Here is a 17,660-nt window from a genome sequence, read left to right on the forward strand (position 1 = left end):
ATTCACCAACACACACACACACAGAACACTGTTTCACCTGCTGTTGTGGGTCACTGAAAAATTCCTAAATACATACATACATAGAATAGATATTTGGGGAGAAGAAGTTTAACTGAGTTTTTGCAAAAACATAACATGTATTTTGCATTACCAAAGTACACTGGAAGAAGAGAAGGCGGAAAAAAAATTAACAAAATCATTAATCTTAACTTCAAAAGGGGTTACAGGATGTCCTTACAAAGAAAACTCCATTTTGATAGTATTTAGAAGAGAAAAATTATTTCAATCTTAATACAACCAAATCTCTTGCCTTACAATTCTTTAATTTTATATTAAAAGATGTAACCGATTCAGGGCCCAATCTTTTCAGGTGTAAATCACCATTTAATTTTGTATACGAGTTAGTTAAATTAAAGTCAGCTGTGAAGCACAACCTGAAAATGAAATGAGCATCATAACTGTTTTGAAAACTCTACTATAATTATTCTGTGAAATTTTATATATATATAAATCAGCAAGAAATACACATACTGTAATGGGTATTCTATCACCTAGTCCAGCTTTTAGTGCCTGTGCATTTATTTTATGAAGTCCACGAGCCAGTCTTTGAACCAAGGAGTCCTTCTCTACATATGTGATGGTCCTGCTGCTATCCACTGCTATAGTCTCCATTAGCACATTAAGTCTGTCCATGAGTTTTGAAAAAGAATTCCTGGCTGCACTTATGAGTAAGTGTCCACAAAGCCAGGAATTTGGATCTTTAAGAAAAAAAAAGAAAAAAGAAATACATATTAAAAAAGTGGGTTCTTTCTTATTCTCATTTTACAAAAACATATATATGTCTGAATAAGATTGTTGGGAATGTTGCCATTGAACTAAGGGAGGAAGACTCAGCTCATTGGGCTTGAGCCTGACATCCTTACTCAGACAATGCTCTTATTCCAATCAAAAGGAGTCTTCCCCAAGTAGAGAATTTGGGCCAAATTCTACCTTCAGATAGAACGTGCTGCTTCTTCTGACTACCACTGGAGTTATATGTACAAACATAGGTGCAGAATTTGGCCCAATAAAAATAACTGTTTTGTTAATATATAATTTTTCAAATAATTCTATGTTCTCCTCCAATACTGTATTTTAAGTCCTTTTTCTTGTATAGTCCAACCTTTGGATTAATAAAATGCAAACGTTTCTGATGCACGCAAACTACATACTGTGTGACAAATATCTTTGCATGTGTTCACACATTTGACAGCAGAAGGTAAATCACTTTATTGCAATATTTAAAATGCAAATTTATGACTGTTTTTCTTCTTTTTTTCAGCATAGTTGTCTAAATAATTTGCTGTTTAAAACTAGTGAGGCTTGGTACCTTAATGCCATACTATTTATATTCTGAGACAAGAGAATATAATTTACCTTATTCCAAGGCAATTAAAATTTTACAGCTACAATTACTTATTTTCCCACAGGATTTTGGTAATCATCCTTCTCATATAATGGACTTAAGGCCCCAGCACACCCAACATGTCCTGCTTACTGCTAGATTCGTCAGGTCTGTAATTAATAATTGTGTTTAATGTTGATAAATAAAATTGTCAGTGCTCCTTCTACTAATTGGTATTCCAGATAACGGTTAATAGGTTTATTTATGCCTTAATAAAAGTCTTGTAATTTAGTTTTCCCTCTGCTAGGCAGGTCTTAATCTGTCATTACTTGTCTTATGATACTATCAGTGTAAGATGACAAGCATGGAGGAACTTATTTACATTCAGTAGTACACCAGATCTCCTGTTGCTGTAGTGAATTAAAATATTTTCTTTAAAGCGCGAGCAGAAAAAATAAGACAGCTTCTTTAAAACAAATAATTCTTCTTTATACTATAAAGGATCAAATCAAAAGGTTCAAACAAATAGAACATGAAGACTTATAGAGCATTCTTTACAATGGGTATCAGAGCATTATCGAAATTATACAGGTAGAATCAACCATAAGTGAACAAAGAATATTATAGCACGTGATCAAATCAAAATACTCTTTGCATGATAACGCATCTACATTGCGCCATATTCTGTCATATGTATTGTAGCAATTTGAAATGATGGTTTCATACACACACACAAAAAGAGATTGATTTTGTGTGCCACCAGACTGAATATGTAGACTTTTGATTTTGAAGATTAGCACAGAGATAAACTTTGCTTTTATGCTCCCCAAACTATCAAAGCATCACTGTGACATGTCATTCCATATTCTTTATGAAAATATGCTTATGATATGAATAGGACATAACTGAAATATAGTTTATGCAAGATGGCTCATGTGAGATATCATTGGAAAGGTTATGATTTACTGAATGCCAGTATCCAATTTGTATGCCGGTATCATTTCTGTATCTGAAGTTAGGAATATTGACTATGTATCTGTATTTCAACTATGCTACTTTGGGTGACGCCCACTGCTAACACTTCAGGTACAAAAATGGAAAAGCCAGACAGGGCAGATGGCCCACCAGCAAGGTCGATAGACTGTGAAAAGCTGGGCCTTCCTGTGGACTCTCCATACTGCCACTGACTCATGGATGCTGTGATCCTACAGAGTCAGGTGGTCTTGTCACCTGATACTAAAACATTACCTGGGACTTCTTGTAACTTTCCAATGTAAGGGAAGGGGGGCCAAGTTTGGGAAACAAAGGATTCCCACCTTATGCAAATCCTATTTAAGGGTGGGAAGGAAGGCAAACAGGACTCCTCCTCTCCCTGGACTGTCTGCCCAAGAAGAAAGACTGCAAAAAAGAAGGCAAGGGGGGAGTCCAAACTGAAACAGGGGTCTAGTCTGAAAAGGAATATAACTGGAACTCTGAACCACAGAAACTTTGCAAACTGCCTGCAACAATATCTAGGGTGAGAAATACTATTTGTAACCAATTTTTTTAGTGAAACTAGCTTAGTTTGCGTGTTTGATTTCATTTGCTTAGTAATCTGCTTTGTTCTGTTTGTTACCCCTTTTACCCCTTAAAATCTGCTTTTTACAGTTAAAAAAATTGTTTTGTTTATTATTAAACCCAGTTTCTGTAATTTCTAACTGGGGTGGGGGAGGGGAGGTAAGAAGTGTGTACACCTCTCTCCACATTGAGGGAGGGGGCAAATTTCATAATATATCTTTGGGTCTGTACTCCAAGGAAGGTGGACATCTGAGTGCTGGAGCAAGTCCCTTAAACTGAGTCTTCCCAGAGCTGATCTGCAGCGGGGTGTGGCCCTGCCTCTGTGTGTATGTTAGAGGAGGTTTAAAGAGCCTGGCTCAGCAAGACAGGTTAAAGTGGCAGAACAGGTAGACTCAGTGGTATCTCAGCACATCAGGTGGCTTCCCAAGGAGTCCAACCCGTCACAATCGCTTCTAGTTAATTTTTAATGAATAATGGTTTTGACTAAAACACAGAAATGTTTTGGCGTGATTTACTGACTGCTTTGCAAGGCGAAATGAGAATACAGTGTAATTCCATAAGGTACTGTATTCTTCTATATCTATAACAAGTGGGAAAAGAACATATACACTTTAAGTACCTGGCCACAGACTATCAGAGAATTACAGTAAAAGCAATAAATATTTTATGTTGTGATGAGCATGTAAGAAATGGCTTACACAAATAAAGTTACAGTACAAAGAGCAATCAATTCTTTATTAAACAAATGAAGCAAAAGGCAATGAAAAGTGACAAACCTTCCTCTCGTGACAGGTGGAGGGAGAATTCTGTTTTGTTTTGAGTGAAATAGAATGAAGGTAAAGAATAAACTGATTAATACTATAGAGGAACTAAAATATTCATATTAAGCTTCAGAAATTCAGTTTATGTTACAGCAGACAATATCTGTATTTGTTGCTTGATTCCTCTGAGTGCTAATGAAGTACAATTTGTATTAAAAAAAACAAAAGAGAAAATGCACTTTACAGGCCTTTTTAAGTAAATCTAAAGATAAACCATTCCAACCCTATAGTGTTAAGACTACATGAGTAAGGACAAATCTATTAGGAAAACAGGTTTTATAGAGAAATGTTTATAAAGGAAAAACTCCAAAATTCAAAATTAAAAATAAAACAAAAGCACACATCAATTTGCCTTCCTTCCCCCCCCCCCACACAAAAACAAACTAAAAAGCACACCACCAAAAAATCTCAGTGTTGCTTGAAAGCTTTGGATTCAGTCCCTTTCCTTTACCTCAACCCCTCCCAAATGACTGCAATTCCCAAGTTACCGTCTTTTTGACTTGTCCATACTTACAAGTTTCTTAAAGAGACCCTGCACATTTCTCCTGTCTCCTGTGTATGTTTGGCTGCTTCAATAAAGTTTTGAATATTTCTGTGACTTTCCCCTTTGCAGTGTACCCTGAAGTGTATTTGGAAGAGGAAACCCAGAAGTGCAGAAAGATATCAAATGAGCCACTGCTATAAACAGGTTGACCACCTAGGAACTTTTGAAACTTTGAATCTAAGTGACTTAAGAGTCTTAAGCATTTAGGAGCATAAATCCCTTTGACTGTCAATGAGAATTAGGCTCATAGAGGCCTATGTTCTCTTTTCAAAATGAGAGTTAGGCTCTTAAGCTGCATCATTTAGGTGCTTTTGAAATGTTGCCTCTGATTTTAATTTATTTACTATTTTTACCAAGCCAAAGTTTCTTGAAGGGTTTCTTTCACTTAGATAAGATCAAAAGTCTGAGTCACACATGAGCAGCTAGATGTCAGGATACTCTGAGGGCAAATTAAGTAGACACATACGATGGGAATCAGAAAAGCTGTTGTGACCATGAGACCAAATATTTCCACATGGTTCTTTGCTGAGGCCTTCTCGTGCCTCTTTTATTCTGCCCATGAATTCTACAGTGTCTGACTCTTAAACAAAAAGGATTTCATCTAAACAATGGCTAGCAGGACTCCTATATATTCCAGGGATTTGAGTAGTATAAGAAAGTTAGTGATTTCAGCACCTCAATGCTAATATGACTTATCTTTGAAATCCTTTTTAAAGTGCTGTCATTGATCAGCCAATTGTCCAGATACAGGAAAGCATGCACTCCTGTGTAAACGGCTCCTATGCATTTTGACATACAGTGCAATCCAAAAGGCTTGAATTGGCAGTGTTGGGATGTGAATTTGAATTACTGGCTAACAGGATGATCTGGTGGACAGGACCTAGAACTGGAAGTGAGGAGACTGGGTTCTGTTCCTGGCTCTCTGGAGCCCATTTGCTGTTTGATCTTGGGTATATCATGTCTCTACTCCTCAATTTTCTTTACTTTCTTGCAGTCCTGCTTCTTCACTTCTGATATATTTAATTTCTGTCAGAGAATATTTGTGACTATAGGACTACCAGGGAGCAAAGAGCAATGAAGGAGCATAAGAATGTTGCAAAGAGTCTAATGCTTCCTTGCATATACAAAACATAATTAATTTGTGTAACTCCATGCCACAAAATATCAGTGAAGTCAAGAGTTTCCCAGGATTAAAAAAAGATTAAAACATACAGAGTACACTAAAAATGTTAAAATATAAGGGATACAGAAACCATCATGCTTTAGGTCATTAGCAAAATATTAACTTTCCAGGGTAAGTAAGAAACTTCCCTCGATGACAGGGGGGGAAATTCCAAAATTGTTCATTACAGGGATTTCTGTACCTTCCTCCAGAAGCAACTGGTGCTGTCCACTGTCAAAGACATGACATTGGATTACACAGACCCCTGGGCCAGACTTGCTATAGCAATTCCTACGTTCCCATGCCGAACACATCAAATATTAAAGCCACTGGTGATTAAGAACTATCAGCTCATTGTTTGCAAAGCACAGCTGGGCACAGTGCCATGGGACCCAAGGTCCTCAGCTGTGGTTGGAAGGCACTGGGCGCAACTCAGAAGTGGGAGTGGCCTTTGTATTCCTCTAATCTTGGCTGTGTTCTGCAGCAGTCCAGTACCTGACACAAATTTGAAGCAGCCTGAAGGCTGCTATTATAACAGTCAGTGCTCTACAGGATGTACGGACGTTCTGACCATGACCTCTGTTCTCTGATGGTAGGGAGGTAGGTAGGAGCCACCACGGTATCTCTATTCTTCCTGAGATTCCACCATTCAAGAGAGACCCTCCAAGGTTGGATGTGACTGGTTTAAGACCACTTGGCACTGGTGGAATAGTGTAGTGGCCAGAGAATGGCTTAGGAGCATAGCTCATTTGGAAATGTAACCTTTCAATCAGAATTGGTTAGAGCATTCAGGAAGAATTAGGTGTTCATTCAGGGTGTGCTCTGAACATTTCAGACATAAGAGCAGTTAAAGAGTTTTCAGTATGTTGGGAATAATCAAGTTTTCCATCAGAGGGGAAATGGATAACGAAACAAAAGATTTCCCATGTTCATTAAGGAACAACTACCTGAAGCCTTGAAATGTTGACTGGATACCTTATTTGATGTTTTTCACCAACATATGAGTACACAAACCGGCACTCTAAATCTGGATGTTTTGGATGTTCCAAACTCGCAAGGAAAAGCTTTCACTGTCTCTCTGGCTAGCAATGAATCAAATCATAATCTGGGACCATGTGTAATTCCATGGGCAAGTTAATGATAGTAAGGGAAGGGAGGTGTCATTTGATTTGTAAAACTCTACAGAATTGTAATTTTGATGGGATCACCTGCTGTGGAACGGCAGTGGGGACTTGCTGCTCTCCTGGCTCCAAGTCTTGCAGCTGGTGGAAATTTTGATAACACAATGTCATTAGGTATCATTCAAAAGCCCTTTCTCCCACAAACCCAGTGCCATCAAACATGACAAACCTAGAACAATTATGTAGATATATATTCAAGAAAATGTTTAAACATAATTTTTACATTATACTTTAACACAGACATGTCAAACATAGAGCCCTCACAAAGTTAAATTGTGTTATCAGTTAATACTCAGTACATGATACCCGGTTTTTTAATGTTACAGAATACTATGGAAAGAGTGCTTCAAGTTGACTTTGCCATGATTAGCAAAACATAAGTGGTTCAGTGGTATTGATTATCAGCTTTATTATGCCAAAAGAGTTGCAATGAGGCACTGTTTAAGATGTCAGCATCCTGCCAGAAATTAATGGACTTCATCTGCAAACAGTATGCACATAGTTACATAACATGCATTACATAACATAATCCCAAAGTAATTTATTACAAAATCTTTGTTTTTACTTTAGTCTTGATAATGTTTAGGCAAAAATTGCAAGATGAAAAGTTCCAACTAGCAGCTGAATCTTTGGAGAATACCACCACAAAGAACTTGGTTAAACACAATGCTCAGTGGCATGTTACATGCTAGCATAAGAATGACCATACTTGGTCAGACCAATGACCACCTAGCTCAGTAGTGTCTTCTGACAGTGGCCAGTGCCAAATGCTTCAGAAGGAATGAACAGAACAGAGCAACTATCCAATGATCCATCCCCTGTTATCCAGTCCCAGCTTCTGGCAGTCAGAGTTTAGGGACACCCAGAGCATGGGGTTGCATCTCTGACTAGTTGGCTAGCAGCCATTGATGGACCTATCCTCCATGAACTTACCTAATTCTCTTTTGAACCCAGTTATATTTTTGGCCTTCACAACATCCCCTTGCAATAAAAAAAGTACTTTCTTACATTAGTTTTCAGCCTGCTGCCTATTAATTTCATTGGGTGATCTCTGGTTCTTGTGTTATGAGAGGTATAAATTCCTTCCTTATTCACTTTCTCCACACCATTCACGATTTTATTGTACTCTATTATATTTCTCATTAGTTGTCTTCTTTCTAAGGTGACCAGTCCCAGTTTTTTTAATCTCTCCTCATATGGAAGCTGTTCCAACCCCCCTAAATCATTTATGCTGCCCTTCTCTGTACTTTTTCCAATTCTAATGCATCTTTTTTGTATTTTTGTTTTTTTTTAGATGAGGTGACCCAAACTGTACACAGTATTCAAGGTATAGGCTTCCCATGGATTTATATAGTAGCATTATGATATGTTCTGTCTTATTATTTATCCCTTTCCTAGTGGTTCCTAACATTCTGTTTGCTTTTTTGACTGCTGCTGTACACTGAGCAGATGCTTTCAGAGAACTATCCACAATGACTCCAATATCTCTTTCATAAGTTGCAACAGCTAATTTAGACCCAATCATTTTTTATGTATAGTTGGGATTATGTTTTACAAAGTGCATTGTTTTGCATTTATCAACATTGAATTTCATCTGCCATTTTGTTGCCCAGTCACCCAGTTTTGGGAGATCCCTTTGTAACTCTTTGCAGTTAGCTTTGACTTAACTATCTCAAATAATTTTGTGTCATCTGCAAACTTTGCCACCCTTTTCCAGATTATTTATGAATGGTGGAACAGCACTGGCCCCAGTACAGATCCTTGGGGGACACCACTATTTACCATTTTCCGTTGTGAAAATGGACCCGTTTTTCCTATTTGTTTCCTGTCTTTTAACCAGTTACTGATCCATGAGAAGACCTTCCTTCTTATCCCAGGACTGGGATACTTACTTTGTTTAAGAGCCTTTGGTGTAAGACATAGTCAAAGGCTTTCTGAAAGGCCATGTACACTATATCAACTGGATCACTCTTGTCCACATGCTTGTTGACACCATCGAAGAATTCTAATAAATTGGGGAGGCATGATTTCCTTTACAAAAGCTGTATTGAAACTTCCCCAACATATCGTGTTCATTTATGTGTCTGACCATTCTTATAGCCTGTAACTGCTATAAGCAGTGCACTCATAAGCTGAATTTGGCAAGGTTGGAAAAGAAGTACATCAGGCACCAGGAAAAAGTTAAAAATGCCAGGGCAAGTGCCAGCTCCGTGGAAAAGTCTTTGCTGCACTTTATTCAATCTGCCAGGATGGACTGCTAACTGGAATTTTCACCTTGTAGCACTTTTGCTTTAGATTTAACCAGCTATTCTGCAATGATTGCCTAGTACCTCGCAGGAATAGGAGGTGTAGAAAAGGAGGTGCCTGACTGACACATGGGAGGAATTTTGAAATGGAAATTCTGTGCACTTGGTTCAGACAAACCCCTGGAACACAAAAACAGAGCAATGAAATTCATTGGGGGGTTGGTGGGCATAACACAGCATCCAAATGCTCTCTCTGTTTTCCTGACAACCCCAGAACTCCACTGAATTTCAAACAAAACAATAAGCAGTGTTAGGATGATTTCCCAAGAAGTAGCATGCCCCATCTGAAGGTTAAGCTTACTCGCACTGGCAACCAATGTGCACATGACAGACTGGAGCTCATTAATATCATGATGAAAGCAGTCTTCAGTGATTAGATAGCTAAAGATGTCAGTCGAATGGATACTTTGGGTCATGACTTGTATGAAGCCTTCAGAACCCAAAGAATTATCCAAGGGTCCATCAATCTATGGGCTTCAATCAAGAAAAACAGACTAAAGCTATGCTTGAATGCAAAGAAAAAAGTCAGAGCAAAGGTGGCAGGGTGTATTACAGAGCTAAGCACAGACAGGTCATTGTTTGCTTGTCTCTTAGTTGTGTCCAGCTCTCAGCGTGATATTAATCTAAGTGAGACTTTGAATAAGTACACCTTCTCCGTAGTACCATGACTGATGTTTGAATGCGACGGAACAATTATGTGCCAGGCGAAAAGCTAACTTAGGCACATCTTGCGTGGTCTTCTAAGCCAGCGCCGACTGACAATGTGACTGGTTCTTATACCAGCAGAGGCCTTTCAACATAGCATTCACACATTGTATGTCTGATGTACAAGCTCTCAACAAACCAAAAACTATCACTTGGTTGTACGCTTCATTATGAGGCTACAGAGAAAATAAATACTGGACCTATGATGAAGTCCACCTTGTATTTGACATGTATGCACAGAAATCAATTAAAATATTACCAGAAGAAGAGACTCCATGGTATTGCACCTGTCCAATACAAAATCACAAACATCTCCAATGTCACAATGTCTCATACTCACACGAAGGATGAGTTAACCATATACCTTGCAGGAAAAATGCTCCAGCATATGAACAACTCTAAAGAATTTCATTGTCGCATGGCTTAATAAAGCTGCTGCCTCACACTGTTCAGTGGAGTTTCTTAGTCATTTCCAAGAGGAGACTGACACTAAAATTATTTTGCATGCCATCAATGCTACAGAGAGAGAGGGTCTATTATACTCCAGATTTTTGCACAAAACACAGAGGTTCTAGTGTTCTCGGTGTGATGCTACCCAAGACTTCTGCAAGATTCTGTTTTTGTGCCTGCTGCTGGGGAACAGAATGACTTGTATATCCCTCAGAGATGTATTCCTATCACTCGGACCATTAAAAGCTATTAGGAATCCATGCCCTTTCAGGATCATAGGTGCTGGAACTAGAGATGCTAGGGGTGCGGGAGCACCCCCTGGCTTGAAGTGGTTTCCATTATATACAGGGTTTACAGTTTGGTTCAATGGCTCTCAGCACTCCCACTATACAAACTGTTCCAGCACCCCTGTTCAGAATGTGACACTGCTGGAATGTTGGCTGAAAAGGCCAAATTATTTTACTGGAAGGCATTTGATTCAGCTTCTAAAGACTATTTCCTCACTCTGAAGGTGCTTGGAATGGCTGAGATAGTCACTGATGAGGTCACAAATGCATTGGAGACATTCATATGGAGAGTTCATCATTAGAAGACAACATTAAGATACTTGCAGAGCTATGCTGGTGGATATTTTCCAAGAAGCAGACAGAAAAAATTACCACCAACAAGGGGGGCATTTATACCTGCTATCAAGAGAGAAAACTGTCAAGCAATGGAATGGCTCAGGAATGATTGAGCACATTCAAGCCTACCTTCCCCTGTTGAGCATGGATGGGTCTGGAAGGATGGACCAATCACACCAGTTGTGTGTGAAATACCATGAGCTCCCAAATCAATCCTTTAGCCAATCAAATGTTTTTGTGCAAAGACCAGATGCTCATCACCCTGAAAATATTTGGCCAGCAACCTGCCTTCTACGAAGATGTGCTACTGGAGCACCGATGAGGATCAGTGTGACAATATGTCTAGCAGTGGTTTGGTGCCCTAGATAGAGACAACAGTTACGATGACTTTGATGAATAAATGTTTTCAGTCCTATATGTCAATGGTAACTTACCTAGGATTACCAAAGATCAATGTCTTTTTTTTATGTAAGCAATGCATCTCTGAGTTCAAGTATAATTTAAAAAAAAACGTTGATTTTTAAACATTTTCTCATTTCTCTTCATAATTGTTTCAAGTTTGTCATGTTTGGTACCATTTTGGTCATGGGAGACGGGGCTTTTAGATAATACCTAACTTGACTCATTTCCAATGATGTATCATCAAAATGTCCACCAACCAGAAGACCTGGGGCTGGGTAGGCAGAAAGTCCCCTCTTGCCACACCACAGAGGGTGAACACCATTGAAATTATGATTCTGTAGATTTTTACAACTCAAATGACCTTTCTATAGCTAGCTGTCCACAGAATGAGATTTGCTCCCAGACTATCAGGCTAGATCTAAAACTTCTTAAAAGTAGTTTACATACAATCAAATTAATTTTCAGAACCCTCTTATGAGGCTGTGAAATGTTATTATTCCCATGTACACAGATAGATGAGGCACAGGATGGAAGGTGAAGTAACTTGCCCAAAGCCACACTCTGAGTCAGTAGAAGAGGTGGGATTGAACTCAGGAATTACTGGCTTTCTATACACAAGATTAGTTTCTCTGAATAGGCCAGTAATAAATGTTGGCTGCTTTTGACCATTCTACAATTAATGAGATTTAAAGAGTTGTCTTACAATCATTTTTAATTAACAAATATTTAGTGCAGTTGAGAGCATCTACCAAAGCAGCAAGCTACTGCTTGTGAGTCTCATGCACTGGTACCTCACTAATATTAGAAAAAGTGGTTATCTCTTTAATGTTACAGCAAGAATTTCAAAACTACTAGGTATCCCTAATCTGAATAGGGCTGACCGCGCTGGGCTAGATTTACAGAGAAGTTAAACGAAAGTTTTATGAATCTTGAATTGGAAGACGGAGGCAATCACTATCCAGATATGGTTCATTAAAATGGCTAAGCTTTAATTTCCCTTTATGGTCAGATGTATCAGGTTTTAGGGAATCAAATATTTGTTTACCACTCTCTAGAAGTCAATGCAATCTGTCATGCTAGTAGTTACAGATGCTGTTTATACAGCATAATGGGGCCCTAATCCTGATTGGGACCTTAGGAGAGTTACAATAAACAACAATAAAGATGATGATCTATACATCACTAAATAAGCAAACCACTAAATAGAGAGAGATGTAGGAAAATTGTAAGAGCATGGAGGGAAAGAACAAAAGGGTATATTTTGCAACCCATATTGGAAATCAGGTAAGGGTATGTCGGGCAGCGATTTACGTACTACCTACCACATGTGAGCATGTGTGTGTGGTGTGGATATGTATATGCAAAAGCATCCAAAACGAAAAACACAAGTACAAGTACAACTACCGATAAAGATGAAGAAAATTAGACTCCCCAAACAACTTTCCACCTCCAGAAATTTGAGCCAGGAGAGAAGACATTTGAAGATATAAAATCCTCAAATAGGAAATCACATAACATACCACTTTTTATATTCTCTACTACAACAATATATTTAACAATTACCTGTTTTGCTAACAACTTCCTGTAATTCGGCCACCGAACTGATTATTGCAGCAAGAAGGTCAGAACTAGTAAACCAGTTGAGTGCTTGAAGACAATGGATTTGTTCCTTTTGGTGTTCTGTGAAACAAAATGTAATAAAAAGTAACATTGGATGAGCTAATATGGTACACTACAATCTTCAGTTGTTTAAGAAACGGATCAAAATAAAGTTTACACAAAATTCATGCCAGGATTCTACTTTTCTTTCAAGAAATTTTAGATGGTGTTCACATGCACTATGCCACCTTCAGCTGTTAAATGGGAAAATAATTATTTGTTCTTTCGTTTATCACTTCCTCTTACTCAGAGAAACCATAAAATGAGTAAATGTGTTTTTGCTTACCTTCATACTACAGTAAATGTACAATGTTTTTACAGTTACTGTACTCTGCAAATGAAGATTTAATAATCCCATACTAATATTATTTTATTTTTAGTATGAAATACACATAATGTAGATTAGCACTTTGGCTTTTTAATCAGGACCTTTTTTCTGGATCTCCATTTGTTTGGAGACTTCACAGGGCAGTGAACCAGGTAGCATAATACTGAAATGTTTGCAACCTCTTTTTCTGGAAAGGTAATATAAATCTATCACAGATATCTGATGATATACACACACACACACACACACACGTACACACACACACACACAGCACCACCTTCTTTTTCACTATTCAATAAACAGATAGAAAATATTTGTATTTGGGGGAGCCTCACATTCAATATGTGCATAAAAATATTTTTTCAAGTCAAGTCAGCACTATATTTGTCTTTACACATTATTATTAAATAAATAAACAAATAATAAATAATAAGTTAAGCACCAACAGTGCAATCTGATATAACATTATAAAAGAACAAATCAATTATCTTACTTGACAGATTGTGTTTCCCCTTGGCCTCTCCTATGCAAACTAGGATTCCTATGCCTTCTTTGAAGCCATCTACCCAGGAGAAAAGAGAGCTACTTGACTGTCCCAAAATTTGAAGTCTGTGTGCTGCTAGAACTGCAATAACACCTTTCCGGAATACATGTATCATGCCTTTGAAATGCTTTTTCTTTATCTTCACTTCATCTTGCCTCTTTTCCTCTACATCAGACAAAGCACTGACCAGAGTCCTAATTTCCTGTTTGAGTACTTCATAGGTGTGGACCTGATCCTGGAGAAAGTCTCTTTGTGTAGACAAGGCACATAATCGGCTGTATAGAGGATATAAGGCACCACCCATTAGTGCACAGGCAGCCAGCAGAGACGTATGTTCCTTTTGTGTCTGCATTAATATACTTTTCAATTGTGAATTTTCATGGACCAACTGCTCTCGTGCTTTTTCAATGACAGAACATCTTTCCTTGGCTTTTTCTGCAATTTCTTGATATTTCTGTAAAGACAAAAGTGGATTTAAACTAGAGCATAATTTTTAAAATAGAGAAATATCTACTGAACTCTCCACTAACTAAAGCTAAAAGAGAAGGCTTATTTATTCCATTTATTTCTCTTCTGTTCAGATCAAATATGGCAGTGATTTAAGTAAAAGAATCATAATAGAAATCATCATATTCAGGTATGTCTACAGAATTAATTTAACTTTTCTCTATCTTTGGAGGACAATCATTCAGTAACTATGGAAGCACAACAGTGTTATAGCAATGATTTACCATGCTTCTCCAACAAGAATACGGACTCCAATTTTTAATTCTCGTCTTTGTGATAGAAGATAGCATAGTATCCTCAATCAGCTTATCTGCAAGCAACACCAGGTCCAATTTTTAGAAAGAACAACTATGTTGCTCTTCAAAGTAAAAGACAAGTTAAATCAAAAGAAACACTTATTTTAGTATTTCTACTATGTAGAAATGCATTAAGTGGATTAATTTCATAATTTAATTTACAGGATTTATTGCATCAGTATTCTACTTTAAAAGGAAGTTTTTTTCATCTACAAAGTCTTTTGGGACTATTGCATTATTTACAGGGCTTATTCTGCAAGAACCAAATACTATCTGATAGTGTGTCGGGAAGGCACTAAAAAGGTAATTTGGATTTGGAAATCAATTTATGGTTCCTAACCCTCAGAGCTGACAGGCCAGCATTTAAGTAAGCACATTTAAAGTGCAATCCCTATAGGTCTATGAAATACCAGCACTAGAATCATGTACTCTGTTTAATGATTATTTTTAAAAATTTTCAAGATGAGAAAATGAACAAAACCTAAAACCTTTCAAATATATTGTACAAGTATATAAATTATTCTTTAACCATAAACACAGGTTTAAAAATGAAGCTACATCTGTTTTCACTTTTACAATGATTTTTAATTGTTTTTCTCTTACTCTACATTGTTTCTAATATCTTCTTAGAAACTTAAAAGTACATTTTTTGGAGAGAAATAGCAGGGTTAGCTCCTTTAAGAGCGGCGGGCTGACTTCCTGGAGCGTATGAGCTTTGAGGGATGCCTTACTGAGTTAAAGAACTCTGTGAACTTCAAGTTCATTAACAAAAATTAGACACTCCCCTGGAGAGTAGAACTCTATTTTATCCTATTTCTTGCTGGGTCCTTATCCTTTATGTTGGCAAGAAGACAGATTGCAAACTAGAGACTTAATGACACTTGGACTTCAAAAGGTTTCACTGTATTTCAATTATTTTATTTTTATATCTTACATAAGTGACTTTTGATACAATTGCAATATAGCGACGTCCTCAGCTAGTTCACCTGCTTCTTCTGTAAAAATCACGCTTCTTAATAAAACATGCCAAATCAACAAGGAAATATTTTCTCTCTCTAGAGGATTTTTTTCCTTTCCTATTTTGCAAACCTTGTTATATTTCTAAAAGAGCTGAAATTAACATTCCTCTTTTTGTTAATAGCTTTAGGTTTTTGTTTCTATCCCAATATCTTCGCGGATATCAATTCATCTAAAGCCATAACATATATTAGTTTTAGTGGAGCCCACTAAAATGGTGAAAAAAAACCAAAAGCAAAAACAGTTAATTACTCACTGTAATGGATATTAGGAAATCACAGGATATTTTCTACAAGTCTGCACACATTCTGAAGAAATGACATGTCTGAGACAAGGGAGTACATTCCACATATTCATTAGGTTTCTCAAAACAGATATTTCCAAATGTATATTTTAATTTTAGACTGAAGGAATTTATTGGCAGACCCTGTTCAAGGTCAGAGGTGACCCTATGAACATCAAAATGGAGGACCTTACTCTTCCCACAAAAGCACTGGAAGTTACATTCATTTTAAGTCCAGCTGCCAATGAGGAGCCTCAGGCATCCTCTAACACATCTACAGCCATCCCTGTTTACTAGAACTCTGTGACAAGGCCACTTTGAGAGGTTCTGCTCCACAGAAGAACACTGACCCTTTTTTAGGATTGCCAGGTGTCCGGTTTTTTATTGGAACGCCTGGTTGAAAAGGGACCCTAGTGGGTCCAGTCAGAACCACTCACCGGGCCATTAAAAATCCGGTCCACGGCACAGCGGGGCTAAGGCTGCCTGTTGTGGCTCCGTGAGGCTCCCGGAAGCAGTGGCATGTCCCTGCTCCAGCTCCTACACCTAGGGGCAGCCAGGGGGCTCTGTGCGCAGTCCCATCCACAGGCGCCGCCCCCACAGCTCCCATTGGCCAGGAACCACAGCCAATGGGAGCTGCGGGGGTGACGCCTGTGATGGGGCAGCGTGCAGAGCCGCCTGTCCACGCCTCTGCATAGGAGCCAGAGGGGGGACATGCTGCTGCTTCTGGGAGCTGCTTGAGGTAAGCATCACCCAGAGCCTGCACCCCTGACCCCCTCCAGCGCCCCAACCCCCAATCCCCCTCCCACCCTCTGAACCCCTCAGTCCCAGCCCAGAGCACCCTCCTATACCCCAAGCCCCTCATCGCTGGCCCCTGCATCCCCCTGCCAGAACCCTCACCCTCTCCTGTACCCCAACCCCCTTCCCCAACCTGGAGCCCCCTCCTGCAGCCTGAACTCCTAATTTCTGGCCCCACCCCAGAACCCGCATCCCCAGCCCAGAGCCCATACCCCCTCCCACACCGCAACCCCCTGCCTCAGCCTGGAGCCCCCTACCACACTCCGAACCCCTCGGCTCCACCTCCCAGCCCAGAGCACCCTCCTGCACCCCAAACCCCTCATCTCTGGCCCCACCCCAGAGCCCTCACCCCCTCCCGCACTCCAACCCCCTGCCCCAGCCCGGTGAAAATGAGCAAGTAAGTGAGGGTGGGGAGAGCGAGCAACAGAGGGAGAGGGGATGGAGTGAGCGGGGTTGGGGCCTCGGAGAAGGGGCAGGGCAGGGGCAGGGCTTTGGATGAGGGGTGGGGCAGGACGCAAGACACGGGTGTTCAGTTTTGTGCAAGTAGAAAGTTGGCAACCCTAACCTACTTTCTACTTAGGTCATCTAATTAACTGAGAGCAACAGTTGTAGAGTATTATCTAGCAGCATCCAAAGACCCCAGTTGGGATCAGGGGCCCAGAATGCTTCAGGACGAGGACAGCAGCACTGCCAGGTGTCATTACAATACTGGCACGAATCTTCCAAATTGCACTGTTATATTTTAAAAAGCCAGTTATTGAAATCTTACATTGCACTTTGGAAGGCTTCCTGCACCAATGCAATACTAACCATCCAAAAGTCTCAAAGTAGCATTACTCATGTTGCTATACAGCCACAGCTGTCAATTAATCTGATGACCTCATCAAAAGATTTCCAAGGTGTACCTCTGTGCAGAGACAGTTCGCAATGTTATATACTAATACTGATGACTGCCTGCAAAATTAAACACAGCTTGTAAGTCCCTTATTTAAACTTTTAAACAATCTTCAGCAGTGAATGTCTGGAAGGAAGCAGGGTGAATATCAAATGAGCTTAATAATAATTTCCTATCTCAAAGCGGTCTTGCAAGGCTTAA

At 39.1% G+C, this 17,660-nt stretch overlaps 1 protein-coding gene across 1 annotated transcript in view; it reads right to left on the reverse strand.

The window, feature by feature from the left end:
* The window catches only part of CCDC171 (coiled-coil domain containing 171), a 224,415-nt gene that overhangs the window by 101,627 nt on the left and 105,128 nt on the right, over nt 1-17,660 (reverse strand). The window contains exons 17-20 of the mRNA XM_065406609.1: nt 13,616-14,120; nt 12,699-12,815; nt 6,677-6,730; nt 532-758 (exon numbers count right to left, since the gene is read on the reverse strand). Of these exons, the coding sequence (XP_065262681.1) occupies nt 532-758; nt 6,677-6,730; nt 12,699-12,815; nt 13,616-14,120 (903 nt within the window). The remainder of the gene's footprint in view (nt 1-531; nt 759-6,676; nt 6,731-12,698; nt 12,816-13,615; nt 14,121-17,660) is intronic.

The sequence above is a fragment of the Emys orbicularis genome, chromosome 6, assembly GCF_028017835.1.
Source record: "Emys orbicularis isolate rEmyOrb1 chromosome 6, rEmyOrb1.hap1, whole genome shotgun sequence".
Lineage (NCBI taxonomy): Eukaryota > Metazoa > Chordata > Testudines > Emydidae > Emys > Emys orbicularis.